This window comes from Columba livia, chromosome 4 (assembly GCF_036013475.1).
Source record: "Columba livia isolate bColLiv1 breed racing homer chromosome 4, bColLiv1.pat.W.v2, whole genome shotgun sequence".
NCBI classification, from domain to species: Eukaryota; Metazoa; Chordata; class Aves; order Columbiformes; family Columbidae; genus Columba; species Columba livia.
This window is the reverse complement of record NC_088605.1, coordinates 35,151,923-35,166,307: the sequence shown is the minus strand read 5'-3', so window position 1 is coordinate 35,166,307 and position 14,385 is coordinate 35,151,923. Positions and strand designations below refer to the sequence as shown.

Sequence of the window (14,385 nt, the reverse complement as noted above, 5' to 3'; positions counted from 1 at the left end):
TAAGCATGGTTTACATTTCTCCAAAGTTTAAGTTACTGAGAATACTCACATTTCATAGTGTTTTAATGGGTCAGGTATTTAATGTACCTTAATGCATTCATGCCAAGAACTTGTGAATTTTAAGATCCTTTTCAGATTCTGGAATTTTGATCAGAAGGAAACTTTTGTCCTTCAAATTAGAATAATTACTGCTGCATTAGTATACTCTGTAATTATGAGTTCATGGAATCATACTTCAGTACAAATTTCATCTTAAAAGTAAGGTTGTTTCTGAATGAAGGTATGAGCTTTCACATTCAAATAGATTGTTCTCAGAGAAAATGACTGGAAATAAATTATATCAGGTATCAATTAGTTCACCACAATATTGTGAGTGAAATGCTACTCCCAAAACACCTGACTACATTGGAGTTAGGATTTCACCACAATATTTACACCTGTAGCTTCAATACAAAATCTTCATGGAAAAGAGAAGATGACTTTCTTGGCACCCAGAGGACTGATAGCCGCAGTTCAACAAGATTTCATGAAATATAGTACACTTATGATTTTGATCTTTCTTTTGCCTGAAGAGCATATTATTAATTTGCCAGGCCAAGCCTTGAATATGCAAAATATTTGTATGTTTGGTAACTATAAAAATATTAAGTTACCAGTTAAATTTAAGACAGTGCATACATATCTGAAGCTGTGAAAAAAAAGTGAATTATTGGTCAGGCCTCAACACATTTCAAGACAGAGTATCTCAAATACAAATTATCTGTTAGCATACTTTAAATTGCTAATTGGTTGATTTGCATTTAAATGAGGACCACATGTGAAGTTCAAGTTAGGCACATTTTCAGAAAACAGCAGAATCCTCTGAGATGTGAAGAATTTTAAAGCGTGTTGCAAAGCTCACTTGAGCTGAAGTGGCCAGAAAGTGCGTGCTTTTGTACATCGGGTAGTCGCATGCTGCTCAGGTGCATTCTGAAAGTACTTCCAGTCAGGAAGACAGGTGGAAACAAAAATGCTTCCCATCCCATTCTATCCCTTAATACGCTTCCAAGACAAATTTCTCTTTCATGCAGTTCTTAATGTAAGCATCAGATTTCACCTGCATCTGTCTGGCAGGCCTTTGTGAGTTTGTCAGAGCTCTCCGGTGTTTTAACTTTTTGAGCCTGTACACGTGAGACAGTTTTCTATCCTTAATGGCAGATACCCTTTCTTCTAAATGCTTTTCCAGCTAATTAGATGTTAAATAAGAAACAACACTGCTCGTGAACATATTAGTAGTCTCAAACTTCCTATGTCTATATATCCTTTAAAGCAACTGAATGTTTTATTCTTAAATACATCTGGCTTCTTTCTAGTAGTAATGATGAGAAATCTTGCTTTATAGTAAAATTGGGATGGACTCCAGAACAAAATATCGAAAGGGTAGTGGGCGTATGTGCCCTTGTATAGAAAACCCCATCAGCGGTTGCTGCAAAGAACAGTTGCGGTTTTAGCAAGGGATAAATTGCAGTGAATTCAGGTCTCTGCGGAAACACATGTAACAGATGTGTGTGCTGCAGCTCTAGGTGGACATTGGAGAAAAGTGCCGAAATTATGAAGGAGGTATGATTTCAGGGTAAGGATTACGTTTTGGCCTATGTAGGGAAGAAAACAAATAAAACTGCCTGAAACTATTATTCCATCCATGTGTTCTCCTTTACAGGAAGGGCAAGATGAGAATTTAGGAGTAAAAAAGTATCAAAAGGGAAGAGTGTTTGTAATCCTCCTCTACTGGCAGCAATGCTCGGAACATATGGTATGTCAGCGACAAGGTTCTTATAAACTCAGAGAAAGGATGACGACCATGAGCTGCTTAGAGTGGAAGAACATGTGCTTTCAATACTGTTCAGTGATGAATAGAGAGAATTACATTTGCAAATGATAGCAAAGCCCACTGCCCCCAAGCACTCTGGGAGACAGGACAAGAATTTAAAATTACTTTAACAAGTAGCACAGGATATGCAGAAAAATAAGGTGCAATTCAACAAATGCTGGGGTTTGTACTTAAGTAAGGATAATCAGCTGCACAAATTCAAGTTAGGAAGCAGCTTGCCAGGGAGAAGAGACTCAGAAAAGGCTGTAGTGGATGATGAATTTGACATGAGTGAACCACTCTGAAGACAGGCTAGAACAGTGGCTTTAAAGTTTTATGAATTCTGGACTCCTGTAAGTTTTCTGGTAGCGATATGGAGAAATTGCATATGGATGCATGGCTTTTTTTAGTCACCCTTTTGAGAGTAAAAGCAGTTTCTTAAAGGAAACAATACACTATTCCCTGAGTCTGCTGTGGGTAGGATAAGAAATACTGGGTTTAAATATCACAGGAGATATTTGGTTTTTTACATTCAAAAGATGTTTTAACGTTCAGGGTAGTTAAACTGTGGCTGGTTGGAAATGAGAGGAACTTAAGGGTGATCTGCTAGCCAGGTCAGGAGGATTAAATCACCACAGACTGAGTCCTGAATAGGTTAGAAGGGTCAAGCCAAGAGCTGTCAACTCTGACTTTTGTACCAGCTCCCCCAAAACAAGCACAAAAACCTGTTTACACAAACCGCATTCTCCCTGAAGCTTGCTGTGAGAGTTTCTGTTTCAAATCCCAAAAAAACATGTTAAAAGAGCTTTAGTAGAAAACTGCAAAATCAAGAACGTAAAGTTAGGAAGCCACAAAAGAACACGTGTGTGTGTGTCATTGTCATTATATCATATAACAGAAGATATATATTAATTATAGCATATACATATCTTCGTAATAAAAAAAACCAAAACCACGGTATGTTTAACTGCTTTTCCCTCTGCACCTGACAGACCTGATGTAAGCATGTTTCAAGGCTGTGAGGGGCTGTCACATGTAGAAACTCCACTTTCTTTGTGCCAGAGACTGGTGCACGGACTGATCTCCTGGTTAAGAATTATTTTGAAGAACTGGGTTCCACCCTTGCTTTTACCATGAATTTTCTGTTAGTTGCTCACAAAGGCAAACCTTACATGAGTGCCTTCTGACCTTCACTTTCTGACTTGCTTCAATGTGAATTGCTAAAATGCTGTTTTGTGTATGAAATCCTATATCATTCTAAGTATTCTGGAAAATCGCATCATAGGTGTTTGCAGTCAAACAGATGGAGAGTTCTCACTTTAATCTTTCTATGCCTTAGTTACTCAACAGTAAAATGAGATAATAATAGATTCTTTGTTCACACCAGCAGTGCGAGGATACTATACTAAATAATTTTGACTTGAGGAGGAAGATGATAGAAAACAGTTACTTTGTTTAGGTTAGCATGGGGTACCTGCTACTAGGGCATCAGGTGTTTGTTGTTCATGAGAGAACAAGAGCGGAGAGAGGGCTGGCAGCTCTGTACACTGACAAAGGAAGAAGAGTATAAAAATTGCTCAGGTAGCCATAAAACCAGCATTGCCTAAATTTAGTGTGTTTGACTTGACCACTGTCATGATATTCCTGTAATGGGGGGTTTGTTTGTCATGTGGATTGTAAACAAAGTTTCATACAAATATTAAAAATTAATGCAAACATTAAGCGAAGATATTAAAACTTTCTAATTCTAAACAAACAGATAAACGTATAGAAAGCTTAAGGGAAACAATATACTATCAACATACCGTAGTTTGCTTACAGTCAGTTTTTCTACCAAGAAATTAGGATGGCATTTTTACCTGTATCTCTTTACATGACACTCGCTGCAAGGTGATGTGGAAGTGTAAATGTGACTCAAGCAAGATCCGTTGCTCCCGTCTTCCTGTAGCAGATCTGTGTCTGAGAGCACGACATCTGTGTTAGCGGCAGCAACACGTATGCAATGGTTCACCAGGGAATGGGGGCTGTTGTTCTGAGCTGTGGGGAATGAGCAGAGAAACCAAACCAGAGCTTGCTCAGAGAGAAGCAGAGCAGCTTTCTTCATTGTGGCTGCATACTGAAATTATTTCTTCATCATCTTCTTCCCCCTCTTCCCCCCTTTCACCTTTCTGCTTTCTTGTAGAGGGAGAGGCTGTAATGCAGTGAGGAAGGGAGAGAGCTGACAGTATTAATGGAGAGAAGGCAAGGGTTCGGCTCACATTTTGAAAGTGTAGGAAGCAAAAAACACTCAAAAGTAGTTTATCATTTAGGCAGACTTTGATTGACATGGCTTTGGTCACATTCTTTTGTATTTTTGCTTCAAGTCTGGCAGTGCTATGAGGTTAAGTTCTGCTATTATGGCAAAGTTAACTCATTACTCCTGTGGAGGTGTTGTGAATTGACACTGTAATGGGACTATATATACACTACAAAAACTACTTAGGATGTTCTAATCTAGTGTACAGGTTACAAAGATTATGATGGGTGAAGATGTCTGGTGGAGGATAATAATGTAAACTAATAGAAATAGAAATTTGCTATACAGTATTTAGAAGTATGTCACCATTATAATCCTTTATGACAGAATAATCAGAATAGCACAGTGCTAGAAGTACCAATTAAGGAACATCAAATCAATGGGTATGTCATTCCTGCTGATTTAAACAGGAGCTGATTGGGATAAAGGGATTTAATATGTACTTTTGTTCTCTGGCTATTCTGTCATACCTGGAGGAAGCAGTGTATGAGTAATCTAAGGAAGATGCTGACATCTCTGATAAGAGACTAATGGGAGACATTAAATTAAAAAAAAGTCTTGGTTCTTACTGATTATGAATTATGCCATGTTAAATGTGAATTTGCCTGACTGTTATCGGTTCTTTGTAAAATAGGTTTCTCTGCCATTTATTTATATAAATATACACACACATCGATAATACCATTATTATTTTATATGAATTTTGAATGCCATTTACATCTTCTTGGATTTTGACTATCCTAGAAAATGTACAAATTTTGTATCTTTATTTTTGTTTTTCTTTATCCCATTTGGAGCTATATGTAGTCCCTCTACTCCTGGAAATAATAGCAAAATTTTAAACCCCTTCTAAGTATATTGTTTGGTCTATAATTAGACTTTTTAAGGACTTAACATAACCCACATGTGCCACATGTGTAAATATGCCAAGGAGCAGCTGCAAAGTGCTCCAAATCCCACCTCTAGAATTCCTTATCTTTTCGTGACGATAAGGAAGACAGCATAACTAGTTAAACTTTATTGCAAAATCATACTATTTTGAGTTACTCGTTTTCTGCTTTTTGGTTCTTGTAGGATGCTGCACATTAACCAAAATAATTTCTAATGTTGTCCTTAATGTCAACTGACCATAAGTAAAAGGATGCTGGAAAGTAGAACTTGTTTTCCGGGCATTATAGGTTTATGTTCTGGAACTGACTTCTTACAAGGCTACTGGATACAAAAACTCCTAAAGAACATTTTCTTATCTTTTATTTTTTTTAATGCAGATTGGATTTCTGAAAGGAAATAGCATGTTGGGGCCTGGGATTGCAGGGACTACTTTCAGTTGCCTCAGAGGTTTTTTTCTATGTTCTATTTTGTTACCTATCCCTACATTTGTAGAGGCATTTAATGTTTCACTGGTGGACAGTTGCATTCCCCAGACAGAGCTAATTGCTTCCATTTTATGCACTAAAGCTTGATTTTTCTCTGCACATGATACACCGTGTTCTAAGAGCAGCTGTGTAGGAGCAAGGGGAATTATATTGGATGAGTAAGAGAAGAATTTGATCCACCCTCAAATGCAGCTGTATCAATTTTCTTTTTGTTTGCGGTTGATGTGAAAAGCTACTTAGTTTGTTGCTGTTGTTCTAAATGTTCTGTAATTGATGTTTTCATCCTCTTTCTTTGTCTCCCTTTAACCTTACCATTTTAGTAAATAAAAAAAGAAACCACAACTCTTGTGCGGGACACCTGACACTGTCTTCAAGAGAGAGGGACTAGGAAGTAGTAGCAAGTTTCCACCCTAGTCATAGCAGTGACTGTGGCTTCTGTGAGACTACATATCTTATCACCTCCCTCCTCGGGCTGGGGAAGAGCTTTTTTTCCCGTTCATTCAAACTGGCGGGAAGGCCCTGGCTGGAAATGCCTCTCTCACCCATCCGATACACATAGTTGAGGGTGACAGAGTGCTGGCCACACAGGGGCGAACAAGGATTTAGGAAAGGTCAGATTTTGAAAGAGAGCCCCCATGGGCTCTGTTGGGAGACCAAGTCCACAGCAAAAACAGGGGATTGAATCCACCATGGTTGACTCAGCTTGGTGTGTCCCCACCGCAATAGTCTGTGACATCCCGTCACCTGTGTGCAGGTGGCTGGGTTTGGTAGCCTGCGAGGCACCTGTCCAATGTAGGTTTGCTATACGACATTAAATCTCTTTAACACAACTGCAGTCAGTCTTTGTTTTGTGAATGTAAGGAGGGAACATATAATCCATCTCTGCTGTGTTTTATGTATTAAAAGTAGGGCATGCTGCTTTAAATCCACCTTGTGCTCTCTTTGTCATTCATCCATCTGCCTCCTCAAATGTTTTTGAAATTTTGAATGTCATAAGTTATGAAAAAATGTCTTGCTTGGATATACCATATTATTTAGTCTTCTGTATCTAAAGCCTAAGTTTAATTTTCACCCATTTTTCCAAATGCAATGGATCACAACACTACTAACCTCACTACACCCTCTTCCACCCCCCATAGACGATATAACTTGTTTTACATAATCGGTGTGTGTGCTCAGAAGAATAACTGTGGCTGAACTGAAGCAGAAGAAAATTATTCCTCCCAAAAATCCTGTTAATCCAATCAGAATTAAGTTAGTGTGCTGGTTATGCTGTCAGAGTCATACATGACCTGCAAATCAAAGCTTTTCCAGTATGGTCAGTGTTTTAAAGCTCATAAGCTAAGTAATTACTCTTATGTTGTGTTGAAACTTGAATTTTTTAACTAGCTTTGATTGTATTTTTGTTACGCGTAAACATCAAAGCGTGTGAAGAGAAGTCAGATGAAAAACGTAGTCTGAGAAAGGTAGCATCTCTTCCTTCTGCAGGCCTCATTTCTCAAATAGTTTCATTGAATCATGACAGTGTTTGCTGAAAAGATAATTTCTTGCATTTTTGAAAGCTTTGAAATACATTTTCATTTTCTAATGTAAGACCTCCCACGTCAGGTGCACCTGCTTGATTTGCATGTGAATTCTGAACAATTCTTGTTTTATGTGACACTTCTGAAATGTCTGTCTGTTTTTTTTTTTTTCTTTTTAATTCTCAAGCTCACTATTTGGATAAGATAGTGAAAGGTACTGTATACTTGCTCTTTGATGACATGCCTATACCTACATGTACTTTTCTATATGAATATATAGTTACAAACGTACTAGCCTGGACAAAAGAATCTTCTCTTACATACATACCATGGATTATAGATTTAACTCATATGGCTTTCAACTCATCTCAAATTAAATATTAAATCTTGCTTATGTTACATAATAACATTTTAGCAGTAATTATACATTTATATACAAACTGTGTACATGTATTAGATATTGTTTGAACCAAAAACTGAAGATAGTATTCATTTGCTGTTTGGTGCTTTTTCTTTGTTTTGTCAATAGACCTCTTCCTACAAAACTGTAAATATTTAGGAAACAAAGCAAAGTGATGCTCTTGTCACAGAACAAGTGTCATTAGTTCTAAAGAACAGATTAATTATAGATATGTGTGTGTTTATATCCAGACAGATCAATAGAATACCCTGGGCTCTTAAGTTTTTGTTTATCTAAATGTAGGAAATTATTACTTGTATTTTGTATGAAGCTAGAAAAAGCTTGTATAATCTATGCAACTTTTTCAATTAAAAGATTCAAGGATGCAAAAGCCTAACATGAAACAGCAAAGATTCTTGTATCTTCAGTTATGGTGAAAAACTGATTTAGAAGAATGTTTAAAATATTCCTACCCCTCTTTCCCTGAGTATCCTTCTCTATTCCTTATTTGTGTTTTTTTCATTAGAATATGGCAATATTCATGGCAATATCCAGGCTTTCACACAATAACTCTTGAGTGTACCCAATTGACTCCTAAAACGCTCTGTCAGTATTGCAATTAAATATGTAAGTCTTCCATAAATTAAACAGAAGAAAGATTAAGAAAAAAATAGCTCTCATTATATCAATGAATACTACTAGCAGCTACAATCTGAAAGAATAAGAGTAGCAAGAGTAATCTCAGCCTAGCGTGATGATACAATATGCATAACTGTAGCTTCACCATCCTTCCTCATGAGAGGTTTTCCTGATTCTCTGCCTTGTAAGAGAAACTGGGCAAGAGTTAAGCATCCTTTATAACTTTTTTTCTGAGAATGTTTGTAATTTGGAGCTACATGGTTCAAAGGAGTCAGTAAATTAATAAATAAATAAACTGTTCTGAAAGACTGTTCTAAGCTCGACTAAGACAAACCAAAATGGGTCAGTAGATTAGTTCACAAAGATGGTAGCTGGATAAAAGTTTACAGAAGATTTTTGTGTCCAAAAATATCTGATTTGTAGCCGCCTTCTCATAAGATACTTAGTGCCATATCTGTACTTGCTTCTGTCAGTGTCTTGTCATAGTCACAGATAAGGAACACCAAAATCTACATATTTATAGTGTTGTCATCCTCATACAGATCATGTTGGCTGCATGCCAGATTTCATCACTAGAAAGTGACAGATACTGTTTATATAATGCAATGTTAGACTGAAAACAAGTATCAGTTTTGGATATATTAAATTATTTTAATTGTTTCCCAAATTTTCCCTCCTTGGCCATAAAAGCAGACAAGATAGGATATAAAGGTAACAGCACAAAAGCCTTAGGGAGATTGTCACCAAAAATCACTCTCTGCTATCTGTCTTGAAGCACGTCACTACCGTGTTTTTGTTCAGTCTATCAATGTTTTATTGTGGTCCTTATGGTATTTCATTTTGTCCGTCCTAAGTAATCAAATACGCACAGCTATTACATTTAGTTGGAAATCCTGTTGGTCCTGTCCCATCCGTATGCAGCCTGAATCCTAATGTTTGTTAGAATAGATGCTAAGCTGCTTCACTATTTCCTGGGCTTTGCTTATTCTGTGAAAAGGAATGTATTTTTGGCATAAAGTATAGTCATTAAAACTGGCCTATACTTTGTGCAATTATTTAACGCACTGTAATTTCACATGAATATACGGCAACTCTGAGACCAGATAAAGTTGACATTTTCTTTTATTATGCGCCTAAAATCATACCCATTTTCCTACTTAAGAATTTGGAGGGATCTGATCATAGTAACAGGGAGCTTATACCTTTGTGCCAGTAAGTAACCAATACTGCATAGAGCAAATAACGACCTGTTCTATGAACACAGAAAAATGTATGGTTTTACACAGCTGTATTTGCACTATGCATTCACCTCTTGTTACTTTGCCAAAAAAAAAAAAAAAAGAAAAAAAAAGAAAAGAAAAAAAAAAAAAAGTAAAAAGCAAACTTAATTTTGTCTGGCCTGCAGGTATTTAGAGGATTGGTGCATTTATTTCCTGCCTGTACAGGTAAGTGGTGTCTCAAGTGTCAGGCCAATCAAAGATGCCACTTTGCTAAGAATTATGTTCCCCAGGTAATGTTGCTGTTCCACTCCATGTGCAATTACAGTATTTGTGCTGTTCTTAAGGCCTGTTCCCAGTAAGCGTCCCTTGTTTGTATTTTTTTTTCGCTTTATATAATCGCAGTATTTAAATCACTTGTGATTTTTCCTCTCTGTCTGTTTCAACAGAGGGCTGCCCTGGCTTGTGCAACAGCAACGGGAGGTGCACGCTGGACCAGAACGGCTGGCACTGTGTCTGCCAGCCGGGATGGAGGGGAGCGGGATGTGACGTAGCCATGGAAACTCTCTGCACTGACAGTAAGGACAACGAAGGAGGTAAGATATACCAACTGGATCTTTAACACTGGGGAGAATGTGTTGAGGAACAGAGATTTTACAGTCAGGTCATTAAATACTGCCATGAGAACCATACACGTGTTTTACTAGCTCTTACGCCTGTAAGAATACACTGCCGTTTTCAGTGCTTTTATGTGACATATCAGCAAAACCTTACAGGATGTTTATGACAGGTGAGAGATGTACTTAGAAAATGGTGGATGTCACCTTAGGTTCCCCGCAATATTCTTTTTTACTGGAATAAAACATAGTCTCAAGTCAGTGAACTGTAGTGGAGGGGAAAAAAAATAAAGGAGTTCAAATTTTCAGTGACCTCACAAGGAAATTATCCCAAGAGAAAAGGCCTTATGGGGAGCTTACATTTTGACCCGTGATGCTATTGCTGGAAGGAATCGGTTGCCCAGTCTACAGAGATCTTATCCCTCCACAGCCTGTGAATGCTCAGATAACTGACAGGATGCTTCCAGAAGTCATCTTTTTTTTGGCTTGCTTTCCGCAGTCTGTCATTCAGGTGACAGGTAACAATCTGTAGCAAGAGGCAGGAAGGCCTGTTGACTTAAGGAATCAATCAGCAATCGTTATTGTGGGGCAGAGAAGGTGGAGGGGCTGTGACTTTGGCATGACTCCAGAATCACACAAAAAAAAAGCACAAAAAAACAAGATTAAATGTGAATGCAGTCAAATATTAGATCAGAACAATGCTTTGATTGTCTGCCTTTCTTCCCCTTCTGTCATCAGCTCTTTTTGTTTAACACCTTCAGATTCAGAGCAGAGATAAGAAACACCATTAAGGGCCTCTGGATGATGATAAAGTCATCTGTGACTTTGTTTTTCAGCTTTATACTACATACGCCTTTGTTGTTGCTGGTGGGCTGTTTGCTCCCATATCCCAACTGCAGTTTGGATCTTGGACATCACAAACTATAAAAAACAGCAACATTTATTTCCCAAGGAAAATAAATAACACACTTAAAACAGTGCTGCTGTCAATTGCTTTACACGTCATTTGATTTGTCATCCTTCTTCATTTACATATTGTATATTTTGAGTCAGTTTTGCACATTTAGGGGTCTAAAGAATGTGATGCGATTTGGTACATCCCATCTGAGCTAGCATGAAGCTGAATTCTCGCATGTAGGAAGGGAGCGGGAGGAATGACTGGCCACAGCATAGCCTTGCAGGGGTGCGCTGCTTGGGGAATTAAATTCAGGTGGGCCAGGGGATTATGAACATAAGGGAGAAAGAGAAATGTGCAGGCATGAAAGAAGACAGAGCAAGGAGGAGTACAAACTAGGTTAAAGCATAAACAACTTGGAGGAGAAAAAAAAAACAAGCAAAAAAAAAAAAAACCACCCACCACAGGTCGTGTAGAGGAAAAAAGGTTGAAAACCCAGTGAAACAGATTCAGTAAAAGTTAAAGATAATAGAAGGACATGAAATATCAGAGGGAGAACCAAGAGCAGATAACGGAGCAGTGGGAGGAAGAGGGCAAGGTGAACAGCAATGCACGTAAACAGAAAAGGGTAAAGAAGATGCTACTTCAGACTGAAAGCAATAAAGGTGTTTGTGAGGAAAAGGGGAAGAGGAACAAGGAATTGGAGCAGAAGAATCTGACAGAATTACTTGAAAGTTCAAGAAGATAGAACAATAGTGGAAAAAAAAGGTCTAATTTTTTTCACTATTTCCTTTACAGACTTTATGCAGCTATGTATAAGAAAGGGATTGGCCAAACAGTTGTTTTGCCATGATTGACCTGTGTAATGCTATTTGTCACTGTCATTTCTCTTTCAGTGTGCTTTACTTTCATTTATATGCTTCAATACAGAGCATATTTGCTTCAATCTTTGACTAGTGGCTGAGGAAAAGGGTTAAAATATACCAATTAAATTAAATTAAAAACTGGAAGCATACCAAACAAAACTGAGAAAAGAGAGTAATCTTTGCCAGAAACCCACCTAGGAAGAGCAGCAGTGTTTCTTCCCTTTCCAAGAGTACGTGCAATCAGCCCACTAATCTCTTGAGCAAGCCATTGAAATTCCAGACAGCTGCAGGGAATGACACAAGGAGGCCTCTGCTGTATTTGTTTATTGTGGGAGATTAGGTTATCTGAGCACTTATACTGAATTTATACCGATGACTGCAGGTAGTGTGATTTACATAGCACTAGGCTCAGTGCTTATGTAATTGAAGTTATCTTGGTTGTTAGCTAATTGATACACTGTGGTTATGTTTCATCCTACACTGGATAAAATATTTTTCATATATTAATATGTGTATAATTCATTAATAACAGTGTCTGCTGTTCCTTTGATTCTCAGCTCTTTCTGGAACTGAGTATTCGAATTCTATCAATATGAGCATCCCAAGGACCTCAATGGGAATATTCTCCATAGGAGATACTAATGATATCAAAGTGTACTTGATTATTTTCACTTCTAGGTACTGGTGATTATTACTCATGTTCCTTTTAATACAGATTTCTGAGAGTCTTGCAGATCATTTTCTTTCACTTTAAGGATCACTCTTTATTTGTCCCTGGTTTTGATTTGGATAATAAAATACAGAATTTTCTTTACATTTTAGCAACCCACAGAGCGTGTGCAACATGCAGACCTTAGGCTGAATTAAACTACTGACTTTATGGGGAGAGGGGAAGTCAGAGCTGTCCATGGGTGGAATAAGCCTCACCTTTACTTGGGAAAAAAAACGTCTCACTGTTATACTTTCCCAAAATGGCCCATGTTTTGTCATCACTGTAGAAAGAATAAGCTGTTTACTGTTTAGGTAGGTCTTTACTGAGCAGATTCCTTTGTTTAAGTTTGCTTTTTATTAGCTCTTCTCCAATTATTAAGAGTAGTTACAGGTTTACACCAGCAGGATTTAAGAGATTATTAATATTCTTTTATTACTAAAATGAAAATAAGTACCGTAATAAAGCAAAGCATACTTAGCACTACTGTATTTCTGTAATTACTTGCACAGGCTAGGATAGCCTGTTCCTGATAAGCATTGTCACAAGGTAGTACAAATTCAGCCTAAAGATTACCTAAACCAGGGCCTCTTCTCTGATAGTGGCTAATAGCAGATGTTCAGCAAAAAATCATAACAGGACAAATATGAACATTTTCTTTGGTATACCAGCAGGATGCTAATTAACATCAGAAATTACCGCCCCAGAATGTTTTGAATGTCAAAAGGGCTACTAAGTACAAAGATAACCTAAGCTCAGGAAATGTCAGGTTTGTACTTGAGTTAGGACTGATGCAGTGGCATGCTCTCGTGTTCTCTGGTTTCTGCTCCAACACTTCCCACTATTCTTCAGCTTTTTGTTTGCATCTATGGTTGCTGGGGAATGCTGGGTTGATATATCCATAGCAATTATCCACAGTGGCTCCAAGATTTCGTTCTGGAGTAACAGCTCATTTAGAGCCCAACACTTTATAGTTTAGGCTTCTTCACTCCAACAGGAGTGTTGAATTTGAGCAGACTATAGGTATGCTTATAGAGATACTACAATAGTAACATGGAACAAGGTCCTTGTGTGCTTCTCAGGAATAAATCAAGGGCTATTTCTGCTTTCGTGGCTTTTCCAAGCAGCTGCTCCTACAGGCAGTCATTTTTGCTGTCTATAATTGAGTCCATTCATTATAGCCTGTTGTAAAATGGAGCTCTGCGAGGGTAACTGAGGTTTATTAACACAGTTTTCTGTCCTTTCCAGCCTCTTGTCTTAGTGTGCCAGTTACCAAAACTGTCCTGTGGGACAGCCAGCATCATAGCTCCAAAACTGTATTCTTCCTTTGTAGGCACTGAATGTAGGCACTTTGTGGAGATTTTTTGTTCCCAAAATTTCTAATCTATTTATTTACCAATAATGTGATTAATGTAGGTCCTTGGCCATGATCTCCCCTTGGCACAAGCTGAACTTGTGCCCAGGACTTCTTTTGTCCCCCTGTTTTTCTTCCTTCCAGATGTTTTATGCATACTCTTCAGAATCCATTCAAAAGCAAACACAACAACTAATATATCTTATTTTTTAGACATCCATAAGTGTGGGAATCCTCTGTGTTGCCGAAACCTCTCATTTAATGGTTGGGGGGTTTTATTAGTCTCTCCAAATATGAAATATAATCATGAGACCATGCTCCATTGCAATTCTGTGCATTTTGCAACAAAGGGAAAAGTGCCATCTGTCAAGATATTTACAACTAGACTTTAGCTTTTGAGGAAGAAAACGATAATGTAATCATTACATCTTCCATATACAGAAGAACCTCTTTCATCTAGAACAAAAAAAGCCCCACAAAATAGCCTTCTGAGACTGATAATGATTGTCCAGCTGACTGTAGGAGTTTCTATTTTCTTTATAATTCCACTATCATATTTGAGTGATATATCCAATAAGACAGTGTTGAGATAAGTCCCATATTTTTCAGGCTAAACAAAATTCATCAGTAATTTTGCAGAGCCA

General features: G+C 37.7%; 1 protein-coding gene across 49 annotated transcripts in view; it reads left to right on the top strand.

Moving 5' to 3' along the window:
- Positions 1–14,385, top strand: part of TENM3 (teneurin transmembrane protein 3) — a 1,347,463-nt gene that overhangs the window by 1,275,643 nt on the left and 57,435 nt on the right. For 32 of the 49 annotated variants that reach the window (XM_065061257.1, XM_065061277.1, XM_065061276.1 and 29 more), the window contains 3 exons: positions 7,232–7,258; positions 8,774–8,794; positions 9,750–9,896. In XM_065061257.1, coding sequence (XP_064917329.1) covers positions 7,232–7,258; positions 8,774–8,794; positions 9,750–9,896 — 195 coding nt within the window. The remainder of the gene's footprint in view (positions 1–7,231; positions 7,259–8,773; positions 8,795–9,749; positions 9,897–14,385) is intronic. The other 17 variants (XM_065061271.1, XM_065061280.1, XM_065061275.1 and 14 more) reach the window with 3 other exon arrangements.